Source organism: Crocuta crocuta, unplaced genomic scaffold (assembly GCF_008692635.1).
Source record: "Crocuta crocuta isolate KB4526 unplaced genomic scaffold, BGI_CrCroc_1.0 scaffold274, whole genome shotgun sequence".
NCBI classification, from domain to species: domain Eukaryota; kingdom Metazoa; phylum Chordata; class Mammalia; order Carnivora; family Hyaenidae; genus Crocuta; species Crocuta crocuta.
Genome location: NW_027530222.1, coordinates 3,031,776 through 3,055,574, shown reverse-complemented (window position 1 = coordinate 3,055,574; position 23,799 = coordinate 3,031,776). Strand labels below are relative to the sequence as shown.

Below are 23,799 nucleotides of genomic sequence, written 5' to 3'. Positions count from 1 at the left end.
CAGCTACTGTCCAGGCCTCCACTCATTCCTTTTCACTAGGCAGGCTCCCATGCCTGTCCCCACAGTTAACCAGCTAGAGGGCAGGTAGGGAAAGGTTGGCGTGGGGCACTGGGCAGCCAACGGCATAGGGCAGGAGGCTCTCTCTGCAGAAAACAATAGAGAGTCTAGGTTCCAGGTGCCAAGGCTCCAGAAAACTGGTCAGGTAAGAAGGTATGTCAGCCAGCACAGAGAGGGAGTCGGGCTGGGGGAGCCAGGAGCCAGGCCAGGTCCCTACAGGCTCCGAGCCCCAGCTTCTGCCCTCCCAGGGTGCTTTTAGGGTCATGGAGAAAGGCCGTGCCTCCTGGTGGAAAGAAGGTCACAGGGACAGAGAGCAGAAGAGGGTAGGAGGGTGCATAGGAGGCAACTACAGGGGCCTCTAAGGCTAGCTGGGGGTGTTCAGAGCCACTTGAAAGTTTCTAACCCTAAAGCCAGTGGTCTTTTCAAACGGGGAAGAGGGTGTGTGGTGGGGACCCAAACCAGCCTCCTGACACTGTGTAAGCCACCTCGCTTCTAACCGAACAGCCGACGCTGTAAGAAGAATGGGATTTCTGGTCTTTCTGAGTAAATGGGAGCCTCTTGTTCTTTCGTCCTCTTGCCGTGAGCCGAGGGCAATGGGCTACAGTAGAGGCAGGCTAGCGGAGCCTAGCTGGTGGCAAGACAGCGGCTGTGGTCACCCTTCCCGGTGGCCCAGTTCTGACAGGGTTTCCAGTAGCAAGGTGAACAGGATCAGTCCCAAGTCCCCAGCGGAAGACCCAGCACACAGCCCCCTTCCCGGGTGCCAAGCTCAGGCAGGCCCGGGGGAGTTGCTGCTTAGGGACTAAGGGAGCGGAGATGAGGCAGAGGCTCCTAAGTGACAGGCCAGTTCGGAGCCATGCCCTCATCTTCCAGAGAAACACAACAGGCACTGAGCACTGCTGAGGAGTGGGGACTCCTGCCTCCCACCTGGGCACGCTGTCTCATCTCCCTTACCCGCCTGGCATCCTGCCTTCTGTATGATGGAAGACATATAATCATGTCCCCACCCTCTCGTCTGGGACTGTCACAAAGATAAAAGAGATCAGTAGAGGAAGTCTGTTAGGCTCCTGGGAGAGAAGCACTCTACTAACAGAAGGTGTTATTAAAGTGAAGTGTTTGTACACTGCAGATGAAAGGCAGCAAACGAGAAGCCTAACCGTCACGCTCCCCAGAGAAAGGGTCAACTGGCCATCAGGGCAAACAAGGGGAGCGCCAGAGAAAGGAGCAAATGCCCTCCCTTCCACCCTTCTGCTCTGCTGGATGGTCTCCCGCTTGGGGATAGGGAGGCAAGAGAAGCAGGTGTTAATAAGGTCCCAGCTTGTGCTCTTGAGCCTGGGGGCTGTGGGATTAAACAGTCTCCTCCTCCCTGAGGCCTCGCAGCCTCCTGCCCTTCCCGTGGAGCCCTTCCTAGGGAACAGAAGCCCCATGAGGCTTTTTATGTCAATTCTGGCCTCTCAGCTCGTCTTACCTGACTGCTTTTAAGCAGGGCCAAATTTCCAGAGGAGGGTCTGGGCCTTGTCCTGCAAGCTTGTGTGTCTAAGGCAAAGTTTTCACTCTCCCCTTTCCTAATCTACTCCTGCCTTCACCTACCTTTTCAAAGGTCGTCTGACCTGCTATGTGAACAGCCTTCTTGAGAAGAAAAAGAAGTGTGGTTCCAGGGACAACTGTTAGAGACAGGGTTCAAGCCCTGGGCAGAAGACTGGGGAAGAGTCCTAGCCTTCCCCAGAGATGCTTTATTACATAGTTTCGTCAGTCATCAGTGATTGGAGGCAGAGACAGGAACTTTTGTGTTGTGCGTGGCAGACTATGCCCCTTAGCAATGCAGTCAGATGGGGCGGGGACGGGTGGGTGCTTGGCTTCCCTGCCCAAGGGCAGGCTCTCAGATCCCAGCTGACAGAAACGAAAGCCTGACAAGCTGGGAGGAAGGAATGTTCAAGAATCGGTGACCTCCATGTTCTGTAGCCGGCTTTCTAGGGGGACATCCCTTGCTGCCCCTTTCTTTTTGCTGCCCTCGTGCTGCTTCTTCTGCTTCTTTGATGGCTCCTGGTCAATGGGGGCCGGCTTCACAAAAGGGATCAGTTCTTGGAGACCTGGAAGGAGAGAGCCAAGTAACCTATCATTTCTCAGGAGTCAAAGCCCCAGGACCTCTGGGGAGAGTTCTAGAAGACGATGATCCCTGTGAACAAAAGGGCACCCACGATCGGAACTGGTGTCATTAATTCTCTTCCTCCCCAATCTGAATCTTAGCTGCACTGGAACAGACATCACGCCTGTCCTGGCTACTCTCTCAGCTTTGCCCCCTGTGATGCCCAGCACCAGAGGGCAGGCAGCGTTCGGGGACTGTCACTGAAAAAGAAACACTGGTACATTCTGAAAGGGGCTTGCTGTGCAGAAGAGCGTGAAGACGCAAGAGGAGGAAGATGGCCGGGCAGGGAGTTCTACCTGGCGGCATGAACTCCTTCAATTTCTCAGGCACGATGATGCCTTTCTCTGTCTGGTAGTTCTCCAGGATGGCGCAGATGGTGCGGGTGGTGGCGCACATCGTGGCATTGAGCATGTGGACGAACTCCACCTGTGAAGACAGGGTCCCCACAGGGACACGAAACTCAGCCTGGTCTTACTCATGACCAGGAACCACCCACTCAGCCAGACTCCCCAGCTGTAACTTTCCAGACCAAAATCATTACCAATCTTTTCCTGGATTTGAATTCTGTTTAGTATTTACTGCCTATTAGGTAACTCCAGGAAGATTCCTCATGTCTCCATGAGGGACAAGTGGTAGGTCCCAGCAAATGGAGAAGAGCTGGACCCTTTGAGGGGAGGAGGAGGAAACTACCGGGGTACCTCTCCTTTTAACCCCTTTCAAGTCCCTGACTTGGAAAAGATTAGGGCCTGAGAACTGGGTTTGAAGAGATAAGCTTACAAACCCAGGCCTTCTTGGCTGAGAGGGAAGACATTGCCTTCAACTTGTTTTCTGTAGACAGATGGGGATTTTATCCTTTATCTGGAGTCACAGAAAACAAAGCCCAAAAGAGAAAAGCTAGAATTACCTTGTAGAATAGAGCTAGATTCAGGTTTCTATCTAAAAGGACTCGGGGCACCTGGGTGGCTCAGATGGATAAGTGTTCAACCTCGCCCAGGCCATGATCTCAGACTTGTGGGTTCAAGCCCCATGTCAGGCTCTGTGCTGTCGACACACGACAGTACAGAGCCTGGAGCCTGCTTCAGATTCTGTGTTTCCCTCTCTCTCTGCCTCTCCCCTGCTGTCTCTCTTTCAAAACTAAACATTAAAAAAATTTTTTTAAGGACTCAGTCCTGGGGCGCCTGGGTGGTTCAGTCGGTTGTGTCTGACTGTTGATCTCAGCTCAGGTCATGCATGATCTCACAGTTCTGTTCAGGAGACTGAGCTCCACATCGGGCCCTGCACTGACAGCATGGAGCCTACCTGGGATTCTCTCCTTTCCCTCTCTCTACCCCTCTCCCATGCACGCACTCTTTCTCTCAAAATACATGAACTTAAAAATACACACAAACATACACTCAGTGCTTATTCAACAGAAGTCACTTTCAGATTTTGTTTTTGGTCTAGGCTGAGCAGCTCAGATTTTCCCATACTCCAAGGACTGAGAAATAAGATGGACCTGTTCGGCACAAGGCCCTATTTCCTGCCTCCCCAAGGGGCCATCTACCTTGTCCATCATCTTCTTGGTTTGCCCGTATCGGATTCGGAGGCGGCGAGCCTGGTAGTCTGTGCAGTTAGAACAGGAGACTAACTCACGGAAGGCTCCTGAGCCCGGAAACCAGGCCTCCAGGTCAAGCTTCTTACTGGCAGCATGATTCAAAGAACCTGTAAGGGAAAACCCCTAGAATTCATGAAGGAGGGAAGGGATTTCAAAAGGCTGACCTTTAGCAAACCTGCAGAATTCCTTAATCTACATCCTCTCCCCAGAAGTGAAATCATACTCAGATATTCTTACCACCAAATACTCCCAAGTGAGAAGAGTGTGATATTTTAATTAATGTGGGCAAGTACTTGGATTGTGAGCTATTTTGCTCTGTGTGGCAGCTCCGCAGGTGAGGGTGGTGTTTGTGGGGTGCGGGAAAGGGAGGCCGATACCTGAGACAATATTCACAATGTGGTAAGGGATCCCCAAAGACTGGTAGAAGTCCTCCGCGGTAGCAATCATCTCTTCAAACATCTCCCAGGACTTGTTGTCATGCGGTGATGCGTAGACAAACTGTTCAATCTGCAGAGGGGACCCAAGGAGACTGTGACGACGGGACAGGGCGAATAAACTAAGGGACCGAAGTGGGAGACATCCTTGTCCTGAAGACCCCTTCCCTCGCCCCTGGGAGTCGGGCGAGGCTGGGGCCCCACACGAGGTCAGCGCTGGACTGGACCATGGCCGCAAGGACAAATGCTACATGGAGCTCTGCCCTGTGCACGCCAGGTACTGTTCTCAGTACTTTATCCCTGTCAACTAGTTGAATCCTCACAGCAGGCCTAATGAGGGATGTGCTATTATTATCCTCCGTTTGCAGAGGAGGAGACTGAGCACAGAGAGGAGAAGCAGCTTGTTTAAGGTTACACAGCTGCTAAGTGTTAGAGTTGGCGCTGGGGCTCAGGCAACCTGGTTCCAGGGTCTGTGTTCGCAGCTGCTCCAGCACGCGCTTCTTGGGCAGAAATGTGTCGGCAGCGAGAGGCAAGGGCAGAGCTGGGGTGGGTCCAAGCCATACAGCTCCTGCCTCTCCTCTAACCACCCTGCAGAGATGCACAGAAGGGTCCTGTTCCTCAGCCTGACCTGACCACTCACCTTCTCAAACTGGTGGACTCGAAAGATGCCGCGGGTGTCTCGGCCATGGGAGCCCACCTCCTGGCGAAAGCAGGTGGACAGGCCGGCATACTTGATTGGCAGATCCTCGGGCCGCAGCCACTCGTCCCGGTGCAGAGCGGCAATGGGCTGCTCTGACGTGGCAATCAGGTATTTCTCATCATAGGAGTTGTCATCTGACTTCTCACTGCCTTTGCCAATCACCTGTAGGACAGACCTCTACTAGTTAAGAGTGGGGGGTAAGGACCTCAGCTAGAATAAGAAACCACAGGGAAGATGCGAGTGATGTACGGGGAAAGCTGACTTTAAATTCCAGCCTGGAAGTGAACAGGGGAAGCTAAAAAGACAAAGGAGGGAACGGGTCACTCCAAAATGGGATCCCTAGCAGAGATCAAAGAAGTGCAAATTAAAAGTAGATAAAATAGGGGCGCCTGGGTGGCTTAGTCGGTTAAGTGTCCGACTTTCGCTTAGGTCATGATCTCGCGGTTCGTGGGTTCGAGCCCCGCGTCGGGCTCTCTGCTGACAGCCAGCTCAGAGCCTGGAGCCTGTTTCAGATTCTGTGTCTCCCTCTCTCTCTGACCCTCCCCTGCTCACGCTCTCTCTCTCTCTCTCCCTCTCCTAGAAATAAATAAAACATTAAAAAAAAATTCTTAAAAAAAAAGTAGATAAAATATTCTGATAGTATTTTTTTACTTATCTAATAAATGAGACGTTTATAAATAATGTATAGTGGCCCACAATGGTTGGCTGCGCTGGTGGCAATACAAATGAATCCGCTCGACAAATGTTTGTTAGGTGTTTACTAAGTGCCAAGTTTGCCACTGTTGGGCAAAAGGAGACCCAGGCTCTGCTTTCTGGGTACTTAGGAGTTAGTCTAGGATTATACTCCTTAAAGAATCACTGTGGTTTGGCTGAAGAAAGTAATGCAGAAGATAAAAATGTATAAACAAGACAAAGTTCATTGTAACATGGCTTACTGATGGCAAAAAAGGAAGCCCTCTGAATATTTCAACAAGGGAAGAGCCGACAACCCTACATCACAGCCATGTAGTATTATGTAACCATTAAAAAATGATGGTTATGAAGATCACAAAGTAACAGAGAAATGACGTTGATGTCACGCTGATGCAATCTGTATATATTGTGACTAGAAGTAGTGGAAATGATAGATGTCTGAAAAAAGCCCCCAAAAGGATATTAAAAATGTCAACTATTGGGGTGCCTGGGTGGCTCAGTCGGTTAAGCGTCCGACTTCGGCTCAGGTCATGATCTCATGGTCCATGGGTTCGAGCCCCACGTCGGGCTCTGTGCTGACAGCTGGCTCAGAGCCTGGAGCCTGCTTCAGATTCTGTATCTCCCTCTCTCTCTCTGACCCTCCCCTGTTCACGCTGTCTCTATCTCTCTCTCAGAAATAAATAAAATGTTAAAAAAAAAATTAACTGTTGTATTAGGAATTGAGAAAGGTGATGACTTCCCCCCATCTTTTCCAAATTTTGTCATGTAGTATTATCTTAATTTTTAAAAAAGGAGAGAGGAAACTTCCCCTGGAAGATTACATTGCTACCTGACCGTGGGAATTTAGCCTCTTGTCAGGCTACCCACGTACAATGGCGAAAAACTCCAGAGCTGCACAGTCTAACAAGGTACAGCCACTAGGCACCGATGGCTATCTCAATTAAATTAAAATTTAGTTCCTTGGCTTGCACTAGCCACATTTCAAGTGTTCGACAGCCACATGTGGCTGGTGCTGCCACACTGGGTAGGAGACACAGAACGTTCCCATCATTGCAGAGAGTTCTACTGGACAGCGCTGTTCCAGAGAAGTCACAAAGTGAGGTTATTAGGCAAGAAGTGCCGGCCCAGACTCTCACTACTGAGACCTGTGACTCTCCCTGCATGTGGACCCAAGAAGCATCCGGAAAAGAGAGGGAGGGAGAACACAGAAAACATAAGGGGCACCCACCACCTAGTCTCTCTCATAATCCTCCATATAAGCTTTCTCCCTGGTGTTACCTGCAGGGCATCCTTCTAAAGCTCTGTTAATGATTATCCAATCTTGGGGAAGAGAAAAAGAAAAGAGAAAACTGGTTTCAGCTGATACATGAACACATTCCTCTCCTCATTAAAAGAAAGAAAGGAAGGGGTCCCTGGGTTAAGTGTCCGACTTCAGCTCAGGTCATGAACTCACAGTTTGTGAGTTCAAGCCCCGCATTGGGCTCTCTGCTGTTGGCATAGAGCCCACTTCAGATCCTCTGCCTTCCCCTCCCCCCCACATGTGTGCACATACATGCTCTCTATCAGAAATAAACATTTAAAAAAAGTAAAAGAAAGAGAAGAGAGGGAGGACATCAAGGTTACACTATTGATCAGGGTTTAGAAAACATTTTGCTTCCCACTGCAACTTGAATGAAAGCCTAACTAGAACTCATCAAAAGGACCCAGTGGGAAGAAGTTCTAACTATTAAAGTCCTCTCTCTGCCTAAGATAAGTCAAGTGAGCCCAAGAGCACTACGTCCTTCCCAATAGGAACAAATTCACCCCCTTCTCACAGAAGCAGGGTGGGGGACAAGTGAAAGTAGACTATGGTGTGAGGGACAGCTGTTAGCAGAGATGCTCTAGAAATTCTGAGTGCTGGGCAGACTGTAGATGCCACAGTTGGTGTTAGTGTCGCCTCATCAGAACGACCCTCTGACTCTCAACGTGAATAGCTCTGCTCCCCTGAGATGGTCCCCGGCTGTGAAAGAGTCACAACCTGGAGGCCACATCCATTCCAAGGAAAATATGTCTCACTTTCTAGAAGCAAATAGTCTGGGGTTAGGAGTACGAGCATATGGGAAGATCAGTCACTTCAATAATTTTCTTTTGTCCAAGCATTCAAAAAATGTGCTTCTTTTCAAAGCCCATAGTATTAAAGTATGCTCAATTTAGATAGTCACACATTACCTGGGGAAAGATAATATAGACTCTATGCATGCACTGTCCAGTATGGTAGCCACTAGCTACATGCAGCTATTTAAGGTAAAATTAATAAAGATTAAAATTTTATTTCCTCAGTTGTACTAGCCACATTTTACGTGCTCAACAGCCACAATACAGAATATTTCCACCATCGCAGCAGGCTCTACTGGTCAGCACTGCTCTGTAGCTTTGAGGTTAAACTTCATAACTTAAGTCATTCTGCCACCCGGCCCCAGGCTTACTCACCTTATACAGTTCTTCGTCAAACTGGCTGAGCTGGGCCACTTCCTGCATGACCTCCTTCCTCATGAAGAAGGGGGTATAAATGGGAGTGTAGCCCCGACTCCACAAGGTGCGAAGGGCGTACTGGATGAGCGCCTGTTCCAGGAATACCAGGACCCCCTAAAGGAGCAGACACACGGCACTGTGGGACTGGATTCTATCCCCATCATGTTCATCTGCTAGAACGTACGCTCAGAGGCAACGGGGGGCACACAGGAGGCCGGCAAAGACCGTGAACCCCAACAGCTGACCCAAGAGATTCTTTCTTAACACAAACGCCTAGGCACGCTGTAAGAAGCAAAGTGAGGCAAAAAGGATTCTTCGCCCACGGTGCACGGGAGGGCTTTCTTGCGCTAACTCTTACGACACTGAACTCATGTATATGTAAAGCACATTTACGTATGTGTGTATATGTACAGTATCTCCAAGATTATTTTCCCATGTCCTTCCAGAAGTCCTCCCTGAATTCATCAGTCCTCTGTCCCAACTAATCTGGGTTTGTTGCCTCTAGCTACCCGTTCTCATAGCCCTCTGGGCCTCTTCACACCCCAGCACTCATTGAAGTGGGCGCGACTCTTTGTTACCTGTCTGAGGTCCAAGTACACCAAGCTCCTTAAAGGCAGACTGTTGTGATTCAGTCAGTGTATCACGTATTCATAAGAGAGGGTCACTTAGTGGCTTTTGTTTTAGGGGATCCTGATAAGCACTCTCCTGCCTCAGAAAGAGAACTGCGTCTGACTGCCAGTAAGTGTGCAGAACAAAGACAAGACCAAGGGCTGGATTTGTGGGCTTCGTTAAGTAGGTTATGTTTTCTGCACATATTTTTTTTAGCTCCTTTTTTATAATCCCATCGCCATTGGTTCCTGACTCTTACCTTCAGGAAGTACCCTCGACTTCCAGCCACCACGGCCCCCTTTTCGCCTTCAAAGCCATCTACCATCACCACCAGGTCCACGTGAGAGTACTTCTTCCTGACTGTACAGTCACCCCAGATCCTCTCAACTTTGTTGTCCGCATCCTAAGGAAACAAGAGCAGGAGAGAAAGATGCACGAGATTGCTGAACACCGTGACCTCCACCTTTCCAAACCCCATTCCAAGAACAACCTAGAGCTTTGCGAAACTACTGCTGAACTCAAGCACTAGGCTTTGGTCGTTGTGTACAGACACTAGGGAAGGGAATTGGCTAGAGAATCTGTGCTCAGCACAGAAATAATTCACAAATTCCTAGAAGCGATTCTAGCCAAGGAACTGATATCATGAATTTCTAAGAGGTCTTTTTCTCACGTTTTTTTTTTTTTTTTTTTACCCTTTTAAAGGACTCCTGGAAAATCCTGCAACAGGACAACCCCCTCCCCCCCAATCAGCATCGCCTGGGGTGCAGAGGAGAATGTAGATTTCTAGATTTCTTTTTTTTTCCAGGCTCTCATTGGTCCCGGGGCCACATGAGGGCGGGCTCAGGGCCCTGACCTCCGGAGTCTCCCACCCCAGGCAGCAGGGAGTTTAACGCTCGTTCACCAGGGAATGAATGAAAGAGGCACAGATGGGCCTAGCCCCGGCTGGGGTGTCGGGGAACAAAGGCTGGGCTCAGAGCAGCTTTGTGCTGGGGAAGCTCCCACTCAGCAGGAAACTTTTATCATGCAGATTTCCCTTCAACCTGCAGCTTCTCAGCAGGGTGTGGGTGAGGGGTGAGGGTGATTTAGCAGATCCCTCCCACAGGACCCGCAGCTACCACGGGCAACACACACAGTGGAGGACAGCGGCCCGATTTAGAAGAGATTTCTGTGCCAGGAGTCTCCTCCTACCTGCTGTCTCCGCCACTTCCCAATCAGGCGAGGATCTGACTCTTTCAATTCTCAATTGGTGGGCAGAGCAAATATTACGAAGAGCCAGCTTCTGACACAAGGCCTATTATACAGAGGGCGCCAGTGTTTCACTCTCCTCCTCCTACCCCGCCCCTTCCGCGTGGAGGCGAGGAGTGTCGGCCACCTGCTGCGGCACCCACACCTACCTCATCATTGCTGATGGGCACAGAGGGATGCAGAAGGTTCCCGATCTCGCGGAGGTTCTCAAAGCGCTCTGCCTCCAGCTTTACCCGCTCAGCATCACATTTCAGAATGGCTTCATCGATGAGGAGTCGGACTTTTTTGATTTGTGAGACTTTCAGGTTCTGTAGATGAAAAGGAGAACCCCGGCCACAGCAGGTCAAAGATACAGAAGGAATAAGATTCAGTTGCCCTGCTGTGCTCTAATGACAATCCTTGTGACAGCATTTTAAAAATTAACAATGAAAGCTTTCAAAGAACCAAAATTTATTACACACGCGCACACACACGCGCGCGCGCACACACACACACACACACTTTCTTGCCCTTTAAAATTCACTGGCATTTTCTTTTGGGGTACCTAAGGCAGAGATAGATAAATTCTGGCCATTCTTCACGTTCCGATATATCTCAGGGCTTTTAATACTGTAACTCTTTTCAGAGCTCTCTCCCTTAACTTGTACTTTCTGGGGGCGCTTGGGTGGCTCAGTGGGTTAAGCCTTGAGCATCCGACTTCAGCTCAGGTCATGATCTCACAGATTGTGAGTTCGAGCCTTTCATCAGGCTTTCTGCCAACAGCTCAGAGCCTGGAGCCTGCTTTTGATTCTGTGTCTCCCTCTCTCTCTGCCCCTCCCCAGCTCATGTTCTGTCTCTCTCTCTCAAAAAAAAAAAACCAAAAAAACCTTGTACCTTCCAATATTCCTGATTAAAACAACTTACCACTCTTATGTACTACATTTAACTGTTCCCTAGAAAGATTAGGAGCAAGAAACCTGTCTTAAGCTTATTTTGTATTCCTTCTTGCAAGTGTTTCAAACTACTGATTTCCCGGGGCTGGGGGAGCCCTGAGCAGATGGGGATGAACAGGAATAGCACCCCCAACCTAGCCCTTCAAGTACAGCAACCTTTTGCTTTTGTGTCTTTATTCCCTTGCTATGCTTCTGTGTTACAGGTTTTAAGAAAAGGTTCGGTGACTAAAAACTTGAAAATTACTCCTCTAGGATCACTGTTGGGAATATTTACTGAATTCCAACAAATCGAAAAATTCCTTGACTTTGTGAAAACGGGAGTTCTATAAATGAAACATAGTTCAGTTCCCCTCTTCTTCCTACTCTCGACCTTTCCACTCCATCTGTCTCCATCTCTGTGATGTAACAAACACTCAGGTGTAGAGGACAAGAGCAGGCAGGGACATTTCCCGCTGAGCACATTCAAGGGTGCCACAGTGCTGTGTGGGGTGGAGTGTGAGTGCTTGCCTGTCTGGGAATAAAGGTACAATGAAAGAACAGAAACCCAGCCTAGAAAAGGAAAGGACAATAACTTACAGCTAAGGTGTCTGCAGTGAGGTCATCAAGATTTAACACATCCTCTGGAATGGACTCATCTCCCACTGGCTCTTTTTTCTGCAAGGACAACAAAACAATATATTAAATAAAAGAAAATTTTTGACATAGTTTTAGAAGCGCACACCAAATTGATACATAAACTAATCTAAAAGCTCAACCCATGAGAGAAAAAAATGAGTAAACTGGAAGTGAGAATTGTTCCAAGTCCTTTATCCTGCCACTCTCTAGCTTTTTGATCCTGGCCAGATCAATTAACCCACGGGGTCAGAGGGCTGACATCAACAGGTAGTGAGAAGAAGAATGTCTGCCCTGGATGCAGAGTAGTTACGGTCACCAAGAACGTGTGAAAATGCTCATAACACTGCTCAGTGCGGGGGCAGGTGCCTGGGTGTGAATTTGTGAATCCTGGTCAACTTGCTAAGAACAATCCCAGCACTGAGCACTGAGGGTAAAGGGGAAAAAATGGAAGTGATGATAGAATATTAGGATGCCAAGGAAAACAAAATTGCTAAGAACAATCCCAGCACTGAGCACTGAGGGTAAAGGGGAAAAAATGCAAGTGATGATAGAATATTAGGATGCCAAGGAAAACAAAATTTTAACAGGATGCCATCAAATCTGGAACTAAGTTTAAAGCAATCAGCACAACACGGCACAACATACCCCAGGGCTAGATTTTCTCCTCTCTGGTTTCTCTTCTCCCATTCTTTATGATATTCTGCCAAATCATTTCCAATCATTGTCCAGAGGCATGAGAAGATAATTTTAGGAGTCAAATTCTTCCCAAATTAAAAGGAGAAAGGGGCTCTTGGGGGCTCAGTCAGTTAAGCGTCTGACTCTTGGTTTTGGTTCAGGTCATAACCTCACAATTGGGGAGTCTGAGCCCTGTGTCTGGCTTTATGCTGACAGTGCAGAGTCTGCTTGGGATTCTCTTTCCCTCTCTTGGCCCTTCCCCCACTCACTCTCTGTCTCCTAAAATAAACAAACAAACATTTAAAAAAAAAGGAGTTAAAAAAATTATCAAAGGCCATTATAACAAGATATGTAAGACCTCAGCAAAACTTGCGAAAGAACAAGTTGAGATTCAGAGCCTGCTTTGCAAGTATAAATCATGTACAATGTCTTAAAGATTTTTTAAAAATTCTAAACATAAAATGATAGGCAATTACATTTATACAACCTTATAAACCACTGCACAAAACTGAGTCATAAGAAAGGAACCAAGTCTTTTGAGGGTAAAGCATAGAAATCCTGTAGATTTATTATACAATCACATATACCAAAGTGAGAAGCCAGGATGTTAACCATAACTCACACCCTTCAGTAACTCAAGCAAACTCATCTTAAAAATTAGCGAAAGTCCAGCCTGGGTGGCTCAGTCGGTTAAGCATCTGACTTTGGCTCAGGTCATGATCTTGTGGTTTGTGGGTTCGAGTCCCAGTGTAGAATCTGTGCTGACAGCCTGGAGCCTGCTTTAGATTCTGTGTCTCCCCCTCTCTGTCCTTGCCACACTCTCTGTTTCATGCTCTCAAAAATAAATAAACATTTTTTAAAAAGTGGCAAAAGTCTGAAAATATCAGAATCAGTCTTCTTAAGAACAAGCATAGACTACTGAGGTAGGAAAAAATGGCCTCAAATCCCAAGATTTCCATATCTAGTAGCCATGATAGGCTGAGGTGCCTTCGCTATCTGATCATTCCTCTGGGCAGCAAATTCAAGTTCCAAGTTCAAGTTCTGGCCCTGCAACTAATTTATGATGTGATTTTAGGAAAGCCCCTTAATTTCCTAAGCCTATTCTCTTACCCTTTTAATAAGGTTGACAAATATACTACCTATACCCCAGGTTTGCAGCAAAGATCAAAACCAAAATGAGATGTACATAAAAGGGCTTAGAACACTTTCAAGCACTATATAATCAGAGCACTGCTAAGACCATTCTAATGGACAGTAAGGGAGAACACTCGTTGTGGGGTACAGTAAAGGGATCTAAGAATGCTATTGCAAATGAAAACACTTCCATCTTCTTGCTAGGATAACACTTGGCTGACACTGTATATCCGCCCCAATGAATACAGACAGGAGCATACACTGGAATTAACATAATTATGGGGCCTCTGACATGCAAATGATTAAGCATCATGAGTCCCAAAGGAAGAAAACTATATGATTATCGATATCAATTTCCACAGCCAGTCACAAGCTGAAAGTGTAACAAGATACTGTTAGAGAGAAGGATTCAGATTATCATGAAATGTAAGGTGCTAGAATCCGGAAGGACTCTGTTATACTCTTTACTAGCTCAGGTTCCAAAATTTTACAATGTTTTTGTTTAGTGTAGAGGTTTGCAATTTACAAATGAGACAGATTTTAGGGAGCATTTAATATGTTTTTTAAATATGATTAAGGAGGGGTGCCTGGGTGGCTCAGTCGGTTACGCGTCCAACTTTGGCTCAGGTCATGATCTCACGGTTCGTGGCTTCCAGCCCCGCCCCACGTCGGGCTCTGTGCTGACAGCTAGCTCAGAGCCTGGAGCCTGTTTCAGATTCTGTACCTCACTCTCTCTCTGACCCTCCCCTGCTCACGCTGTCTCTCTCTCTCCTAGAAATAAATAAAACATTAAAAAAACAAAAAACAAAACAATTTTTTAAATGATTAGGGGGATAAGAGAACTTTTTTAAAATGAGAAAATCTTTCATTCTTTAAAAAAAATTTTTTTTCATTTATTTATTTTTTGAGAGAAAGAGTGCTCAAGCTCAAGTGGGGGAGGAACAGACCCAAAGCAGGCTCCAGGCTCTAAGCTGTCAGCACAAAGCCCAACGACAAGGATGCAGGACTTGAAAGCACAAACTGTGAGATCATGGCCTGAGCTGAAGTCGGACATACAATGACTGAGCCACCCAGGTGCCCCGAGGATATTTTTGAAGAAAGATTACAAACACGAACTATTCTGAATACCAAAGCAAGCCCAAGCTGAAACTTAACATTCTTCCAGCAAGGAAGGAGTCTGGATGAAGGCCAGTAACTACCTGCTCTCTGTAGTTACTTAAAATTGCTGAATAACTACAATGTTGTAGGTTATCCCCATTTAAAAACTTTAGTTCTTCCAACTCTGTTCTGTAGGTGAATGTTAGCATTGACATTTCATAGATGAGAAAACCAAAGCTCAGAAGTGACTTGCCTGAAGCCACAATCCAGGTCTGAATTCCCTGTCTGTGCTCCTTTCATTAAACAGCACGGCTACACTGAGACAAAGAATCTCAAGTCCACCATAAGTAAACCTTTTTGGCACTGCAGGTTGAGCTTTAGAAATAACTGGACAAGAGGCGCCTGGGTAGTTCAGTTGGTTAGGCAGCCGACTTCGGCTCGGTCATGATCTTGTGGTTCACGGTTTGTGATCTGTGAGTTGGAGCCCCACGTAGGGCTCTGTGCTGACAGCGCAGAGCCTAGAGCCTGCTTCTGATTCTGTGTCTCCCACTCTCTGCCTCTCTCCCATTCATGCTGTCTCTCTCTCTCTCTCTCTCTCAAAAGTAAATAAACATTAAAAAATTAAAAAAAAAACAGAAATAACTGGATAAGATTACTGGTGGAATTTATATTCTTATTATAAGAACAAAATAGACAATGAATGAGCAATGTGGCAAGAATCTTATCTTGCAACAAGACTGTTTATCTCCCCCAAATCTGTATGTTGAAACCTGATCCCTAGTGTGAAGGTATTTGGAAATGGGGTCTTTCCGAGTAGAGTAGACCATGAAGGCAAAGCTCTCATCAAAGAGATTAGTGCCCTCCTTATAAGAGACCCAGGAGAGCTCCTTTCTATCACGTGAGGGCACGACAAGAGGGCTGCCTATGAACCAAGAAGCGGGTCCTCATCAACATGGAATCCACCAGTCCCTTGATCTTGGACTCCCCAGACTCCAGAACTGTGAGAAATAAACTTCCCTTGGTTATATGCCACCCAATCTATGGCACTCTGGTACAGCAGCCTGAAAGGACCAAGGCATATCTGAAGACAGAAGCTGGACTCACCTTCCCCTGAAGGTGCCTCTGAGTTCCCTTCCCCACCTCCTTCTTTTATTTTTTAAATCATTTTCCCCTGGTAAGAAATTCAGTACCTCCTAGAATTAGGTACTAAGTTAGACACTACGTGAGTATTAACCGAGAGCAAGACGAAGCCCCTCTGCTCAAGCTCTCAAGGCCGTTACCCAGCTCTCACCTTCATTTTCTCTCCAATTGTCTTGCTGCACAGGTTCTTTAGCTTGTTCAAGTTGTCTGCCCGAAATCGGCCTGAAGAAGAAAGAATCCAAAATATACCAAAGACATGCGATAATTAAAACACCCCCCCTTACTCATGTTCTTCAGGCAGAGCTAAAGGATCTCATGAAGCTGTGAAATCTTACAGCTTTAGAGCCCCCAATTTAGTTGGCATATAGTGGTGACAAGAGGATTTCCCCAGCATTTGACGACAAGGAGAAGTCCCTTCTGGGACTGAAATTAGAAAGTATCATAAGCTGGATGTTGCCACAGTGAAGTAACACATCTGAGAAACCTGGAAAAAACGCAAGTTAACTATAACTTGCTCAATTATCTTAAAACCCATCTAAAGAAACTATGTGATAGGTGCTGGAATCTAGAAAGAGTGTAGTCTTGTTTCTAGACCCATGAACTTGTTTGCTACATCTCTGTGCTAGAAATGGTTTGTGTGTTTCCCTTTGCTCTGACATAAATCTCACCTGGCAGCCTTGAGAGTAAGTTTTTTATACTTTAGTTTCTTTTGGGAAGGCAGTGCACTAATCAGCCTACAGGGGAATTCTGGCCCAAAGTAGTGTGTCAGTATTGTGGTTCATTTGTCTAGTTAGCAGAAGTTGGACCTCTTGAATGTAAGCCCGAGGAGCAATACAGCAAAAATCAAAATTTTGATAGGTGAAATGATGAGTAGAAATGAGACAGCTATTTTTTAAGGTTTTGCTGAACTGGAACTAGTAAACTTCAGCACCAAATGATGTAACTACTTTCTCATTCACTTACATTGATTAGAGAGGAACAGACTAGCGGTCCCCAGGGTTGGAAGGGAGAGGGGAAAAGAGAATGGACTACAAAGGGGCAGTGAGAGGGATCTCTGGGGTGATGGAACAGTTCCGTCCTGAGTGTGGCAGTGGTTATGCAAACCTACACACAGGATAAAGTCGCACAGAACCACACACACACACACACAGTGCATGTAAAACTGGTGAAATCTGAATAAGGTCTGTGGACTGTAGCAATGTCAATTTCTGAGGAACACTGGGTGAAGGGCACACAGGACCTTCTTATACTATTTTTGCAAATTCCTGTGAATCTGTAACTATTTTGACATAAAAAGTTTTTAAAAATTTTATTTAGTCCCTCCTATTTGCAAGGTCCTATGTTAAGTGCTGGGAATATAAAAGAAAATATCATGCTATGTGCTGAAAATAAAAGAAAATAAGACAATTAAATAATATAACAATGCTGAATGTTTCAGTCAATGAACATAGCATATCCCTTCATTATCTTTAATTTCTCAGCTATGTTTTGTAGTTTTCACTGCAGGAATCTTGAACATCATTTATTAAAAGTATTCTAGATATCAGATGCTTTTTAATTATAATTTGTATCCAGAGATATCACTGGGGCACCTGGGTGGCTCAGTCAGTTAAACACCCGACTTCGGCTCAGGTCATGATCTCGTGGTCCATGAATTCAAGCCCTGTGTCGGGTTCTGTGCTGACAGCTTAGAGCCTGAAGCCTGCTTCAAATTCTGTGTCTCCCTCTCTCTCTGCCCCTCCCCTGCTCACGTTCTGTCTCTCTCTCTCAAAAATAAATAAACATAGAAAATATTTTTAAAAATTAAAAAAATATATATCATCGATTCTGTATATCATATACAGTGATCTTGCTAAATTTAATTCTTTTTTTAAAAATATTTTTATTTATTTCTAGGAGAGAGAGAGAGAGAGAGAATGAGAGAGAGAGGGACAGCGTGAGCAGGGGAAAGTCAGAGAGAGAGGGAGATACAGACTCTGAAATAGGCTCCAGGCTCCGAGCTGGCAGTCAGCACAGAGTCCGACACGGGGCTCGAACCCACGAACCGTGAGATCATGACCTAAGCGAAAGTCGGACGCTTAACCGACTAAGCCACCCAGGCGCCCCATTGCTAAATTTAATTCTAACAGTTCAGATGCTGCATACATAAACAAGTTATCTGCAAATAATAACTTTCTTTTTTTTTATTGAGGTATAATTGATATAGAACACTGTATTAGTTTCAGGTGTACAACATAATGATTTGATATTTGTATACACTATAAAATGATCACCACAGTAAACCTAGTCACCATCTGTCACTGCATCCTATTCCAATCCTTTATTTCTTTTTCTTGCCTTATATCATACTGTCTAGAACCTCTAGCATGATGTGGACTAAAAGTGGTGATAGCAAATATCCTGTCTTGTTCCCAACCTCGGGGGGGCAGCATTCAGTACTTCATCATTAAGAACATTAGCTATAGGCTTTTTGATAAATACCTATTATCAGATTAAGGTAGTTCCTTCTATTCCTAGCTTGCTGCATTTTATCATGGGCAAGCAGAGCAACATGGAAAAAAATGAACTTGATCTCTATCTCACATCATATACCAAAATCAATGTGAGATGAATTATCTACCTAAATGTGAAAGGCAGAGTAATAAAACTTCTAGAAAAAATACTGGAGAATCTCTTCAGGAACTTGGGATATGAAAAGACTTCTTAAACAGAAGACAGGAAGTACAAACTATAAAGAAGAGATCAATAAATTAGACTTCATTAAAATTAATTTCTATTCATTAAATGACTGAAAGAGTGAGAGGCAAATTAAAGACTGGGAGAAAATATATACAATATATACATCTGACAAGGTCTTATATCCATAATGGATAAAGAATTCCTACAAATCAACAAGAAAAAGACAATCAAATAAAAATTGGTCAACATCCTTGAACAGACACTTTTTAAGATAGGCTATCCAAGTACTAACAGGTTTATGAACAGATGCTCAATATCTTTAGTCATCAGGAAAATACAAATTAAAACCACAATGAGATACCACTACAAATCCACCAGAATGGCTAAAATTAAAAAGACTGCCAATATTAGGGGCAAGAATGTTGAACTAGAACTCTTCTTTTGCTAGTGGGAGTGTTGACTGCTATGACTACTTTGGATAACTATTTGGTAATATCTTCTAAATCTAAACATGTACCTACCTTATGATTCAACAACTCTACTTCAGGGCATATACCTTACAGAAATGAGTGCTTATGTCTACCAAAAGAGACACAAAACAATGTTCATAGCACCTTATTCATAACACCTTCAAATTCGTAGTAATCCAAATGGCTATCCGTAGAACTGATGGGTGTATTTATATGATGATTGGTATATTTCCATAATGGAGTACTGTACAACAACAAAAAAGAACCAACCGCTACTCCACGTGAAAAGATGGAACAATCTTATAGACATAATTTTGAGAGAAAGAAGGCACATACAAAAGTGTATATGCTATGTAAGTCCATTTATATTAAGTTCAAAATCAGGCAAAACTAATTTATGGTGACAGAGGGCAGAATACTGGTATTTTTGGAAGGGGCCCAAAGGAGCCTGCTGGGATGCTTGCTGCGAATGTCTTTGATCTTGCTCTGGGTGGTGGTTACACAGGTACAGATTTATAAAACCCATTAAGCTGCACATTAAAATTTGCATGTTTTACTGAATATATTGCATCTCAATAAAAAATAAGCTTAGAAACGCTGTATATCAAAATAGTATAACTGCTATAATGAGATATATGAGACACAGAGAACACTCAACAAGTGAGGTAGTGCTATGGGAACAGAGTTGGTTTAGCAAAGAGGGCTGATGGGAGTGGGGGCAGCAGCCTGGTAAGGAATATTCCAAGAGGCAAAAATCACGGAGGTGTGAAAGAGCATACAGGTAGCATAACAGGCTAGAACAAAGAGAGGAGAGCGTATGTTGGGAGTGAAAGAAGGGGAGCTTTGTAAATTCTGTTAACTAATTTGCATTTTTAGGCTTTAGGGCAACACTGTCTGATGTGGTAGCCACTAGCCACATGAGGCTGCTGAGGACATGAAACATGGCAAGCCCAAATTGAGATACACTGTACACGTAAAATATACAACGGCTTCTGAAGACTTGCAAAAAAGAAAAAGAATGTAAAATATCTCAATTTGTATATTGATCACATGTTGAACAGTACATTTTTACATATTGGGTAGTATTAAAATTAATTTCCTGGGGTGCCTGGGTGGCTCAGTTGGTTGAATGACCAATTCTTGATTTTGGCTCAGGTCATGATCCCAGGGTCATGGGATGGAGCCCTGTGCTGAGCTCCATGCTGAGTGTGGAGCTTGCTTAAGATTCTCTTTCTACCTCCTGCCCCTCTTTCCCACTCATGGACGCTCTCTCTCCAAAAGAAAATTTTAAAAAATTTTAATTTCTTGGCTTTTTTTTTTCTCCCTTTTTAAGTGGCTACCAGAAAATTTACAATCACACGTGTGGCTCACATTATATTTCTATCAGACAGCGCTGCTTTAAGGTAAGAATGTCACTGCAAGACTTAAACTTGGATGTAAAATAAAATGATTAGATTTAAACTCCAAAAAGATCGCGTGTCCTGGATGTGGCCCTGCACAAGGGGACCCTGGGAGTGAAACTGAAAACAGAAAATTCTCCCAATGAGAAGGCCCTGACTTAAGGCATGTGCAGGGGGGTTAAGCAGAAATAACTTCAACAGATAGTAAAGAGAAATCTCGTGCAGGATTGCACAGGCTAGATAGAATTCCTGTGATTAGTAGATTTCAAGATACATTGAAATCTAGTAGCTTTGGAAATAGTCGAGACAAATGCTTATCATATGTCCAAATGTGTCCTTGCCATATTAGTCTTTATTAAAAATAAATTGTAGTTTGCATCCTTGGAGTTAGAAGAGTTATGGTCAACTCCAAAAGGATACTATGACTCCAAGTTATATCGGACATCTATGTTCCACATGAAGCCCTCATGGTACCTTGCAAGTCTATAGGCAGACAAATAGGTATACTTGTGAAGTCTGCTGCATCCTCATTCAGGGAACATGATCTGAGTTTTTAATGTGGCTCTGAGTTACAAGTCCTTATGGCGGCCAAAAACAAAAGAAGCCCAACCTCTGATCTGAGGTTCAGATGTAAAAGAACCTCGATATAAGATCTGTCGAAGTCCAACTTGGGCAGCCAGGGAATTGGTAAACATCATGAATTGGGAAGGGATGTTGGGAAGAAAAGAATCAAGTCAACAGATGAAAATAAACTACATAAACTGTTTTTCATACAGAAGGCCTGAACACAGAAACTATTCGTGAATTCAATAAACCTTTGTCAAGCCCTCACCAAGAACCAGGTACAGAGCCAGGTACTGGAATTAAATGTATACATGTGTAGATGTATCTCCTGTATGTATGTGTATACCCTAGCTCCTAGGACATACAGGTGAATAAAACACAGCCTTGTCCCCAAAGAACTCATCTCTTCACCATATATCCACTCATCAAGTAAGGGACAGAATTTTCTGTGGATGCGTATGTTATAGACAAGAGACTAACACATTCAAAGTCATTTAACAGCTGTACAATAACCACCCTGACACAAAATCTGATACTTCTGACTTCTGATTCAGTAAAAGTGTCCAATCTAGTTTTTTCCTTCCATTTAATTTAATTCCATTGCAATCAAAACTTCAGATTTACATCTGAATGAGTGGTGGCATCTCACAGTCAAATACCACATTAGAATGAATGAGACTACAGAATTAGCAGACAACAGGAGTTAAACAAATACTCTTTTCCTATCCTATACCCTGATGAATTTAGGAAAATCAATTTTCCTAATAGAAATCCACATTTTTGGACACCAAGTGCTTTTGCAGTGTGCGGTCATAAAACCTGGCCCTCAGTTGGTTGCAGACCTATTGCATCAGACAAAAAAAAAAAAGAATCACATGTGCTTGACAGCTTCCGGCCAATCAGTGACTACTCCAGTTAATCCAGACAGAAGTTGACAGGCAGAGGGTTCTCTGGTTTTATTTAGCTTTACAAAAGATGCCCGGATCAGTTCCAGGTTCTAGACCAACTCTGCTAACGTCCTTTCCGGAAAACTTGCATAAATCACAATTAAACATCCTCAGTAGTTACAAACTTGTTCTTGCCTCACCGCACTTCTCTCCCCATGCCCGCTCTACTACGGAAAAGTCTTTCCTCGATTCTAACAGGTATGCCTGCAGAGGGTATGAACCTTCCCAAGAGCTCGAGATCTTTGCTTTCAGCCAGGAGCGGCTGCCCAAGTCCCAAAATACTTCCGATATGGGTGGACTGAACTATTACGCTGCAAACATGACTCAGTCTCAGGCTGGGGCCTTAGATCCTACCAAATTAGAGGGAAACCACTAGGGCCTTGCTAAAGCTGAGAAAGGGACCGAAAGCAACCAAAGATGAGTGTTAGGAAAGGAGATCCTCCCACCCCAAACCTCCCGCTCTAGCTTTCTTCTGGCTACCCTTGCCGCAGGAAGGCTTGACAGCTCTTGATGCGCACGCGCCATGCTCCTTCCCAGATGGACCAGAAATCCGCACAGAGCAGGCGTGGAAGGCAGCTCCCACCGCCCGGACGGAGGGAAAAGGTGGGACGGCCCCGGCCCGCACAGTGCGTTTTGGGGGATAGAGAGAGCTTCGGAGTCACCGCAACCAGAGAGGGGGCTGACGAGGGGTAGAAGCTGTGGGCTCGGGAGCGGTAACGAGACCGGAGAGATGCAGTTGGTATTAGGACCCGGGGACACCCTGATCGTACTGGTACTTACATCGTCGCCACTCGCCGTCTGCCTTCACCAGCTGATCTACTAGTCCCGGGTCCTTGAAGCGCTTCTCCTGCGTCTCTCGGATGAGGGCCGGGTCGCCTCCTTTATCTACCCGGAACAAATCCAGATCCAGCACCATCTTTCCTTGTCTCGGGCCACACTAAGGGACGTGAGGAACGTACCACAGCAGCCACTTTACCGCCGCACTGCGCCGGCGCGCTGACCCGCCCTCTCCGCGCAGGCGCGGCCGGAGGGCGCAGGCGCCCCCTCTCGGCCGGAAGGAACTGTGTCCGAGACTGGGCAGCTGATCAGAAGGTGTGCTTGGGCGTGGGCTTTTCAGGTCTTGCGCAGGGCGGGTCTGGTTCGTGGCCTTGGTCCCTGTCTGGTAGGGTCGTTCATTGCCCCATAAAAGTGAGTGCCTCAGTTTCCTCATGTTAAAGGGCATATCTCAAGCCAGGCAGAGGCCTGCCAATATGGTGTCTGGCTTCTAGCAGCTGGAGCTTCCAGAAGATGCCAGTTTTTGTGTTACAAGCATGGATCCTAAGACGGGACCCTCTCCGTGAATTTCTGTTCTCTTCTCCATCTTGAGACAGGAATATGGTTACATGTTTTAGTCTGTGGGTTACCTCAAGATTCCTGTTCTCCTGCCTAAGAGCTAGGATACCTTTCCTAACTGGATTATTGAGTAAAGCAGATCGTCCTGGTACCAACCTTTAGGATGACAGCATTTGAAAAGTGCGATCTAAATCTTTGAGAGAGAGACGTGAGGGGACCTTAACAAGAGGAAAGTATTTAGGAGATTTGAAGGCAGTACGAAGTTTTGAAGTCACATCTTGGGTCCTTGAACAAAGATTTTATATTTTCATTTTAATAATGTCCAGGCCTTTACAGTGAAATATCATGATTGCTGATTGGAGCCAAAGTTATCAAAAAGCTCTCCTAGTAACAGGTGATTATTTGGACGATTTGGGAATAGATGGTCTGTTCACTGCATTCTCTGCAGAGAGGTTAGAGCCCCACCAGGGATGCCCCACAGCTAGCTATGCTAAGACCTTCTTGATCCGATGACACTTGGCATGGGCTTCTGTGATGAGCATATGGGATTGCTATCCCTGCTTCCCAATAAGTGTCTGCCAGGCCAACTTAGATGTAGTATAAGGCTGAAGACAGTGGTGAAGCTGACGAGTACAGATCCAGAGGGAGGCTTGAATAAGAGGTTTGTCTGCGTTTGCCTGTCTAGGTTCAGTTTGCCTAGAATGCTAGATTTAAAACCAGTATAAAGGACATGTTGGAAGCTGCAGTCTCTGAAGAAAACATGAAAGAAAACTTTCATCCAAGTGTTGGGTTCTCTGAAGCCTTCTGAGGGCAAGGTCTGATAGGGC

At 45.5% G+C, this 23,799-nt stretch overlaps 1 protein-coding gene across 1 annotated transcript; it reads right to left on the bottom strand.

Annotated features, from left to right (window-relative positions):
• Nucleotides 1-1,721: 1,721 nt before the first annotated feature.
• SARS1 (seryl-tRNA synthetase 1) lies at nucleotides 1,722-22,628 on the bottom strand. Its single transcript, XM_077765575.1, has 11 exons — nucleotides 22,421-22,628; nucleotides 15,732-15,802; nucleotides 11,495-11,572; nucleotides 10,136-10,294; nucleotides 9,001-9,144; nucleotides 8,091-8,246; nucleotides 4,869-5,090; nucleotides 4,172-4,301; nucleotides 3,744-3,901; nucleotides 2,497-2,626; nucleotides 1,722-2,144 (listed from the first exon to the last, which is right to left on the bottom strand). The coding sequence occupies exons 1-11, from the start codon at nucleotides 22,554-22,556 to the stop codon at nucleotides 1,987-1,989; spliced, it is 1,542 nt and encodes a 513-aa protein (XP_077621701.1). The 5' UTR covers nucleotides 22,557-22,628; the 3' UTR covers nucleotides 1,722-1,986.
• Between the last annotated feature and the right edge of the window lie 1,171 nt (nucleotides 22,629-23,799).

Bases quoted from the DNA above. Each gene is read 5' to 3' on its own strand.
- SARS1 (XM_077765575.1), bottom strand. From the start codon at position 22,556: ATGGTGCTGGATCTGGATTTGTTCCGGGTAGATAAAGGAGGCGACCCG. The intron at 15,803-22,420 runs GTAAGTACCAGT...TTTCTTCTTCAG, and splicing joins AGACGGCGAGTGGCGACGAT to GCCGATTTCGGGCAGACAAC. The intron at 3,902-4,171 runs GTATCGGCCTCC...TTTCCCTTACAG, and splicing joins CATTGTGAATATTGTCTCAG to GTTCTTTGAATCATGCTGCC.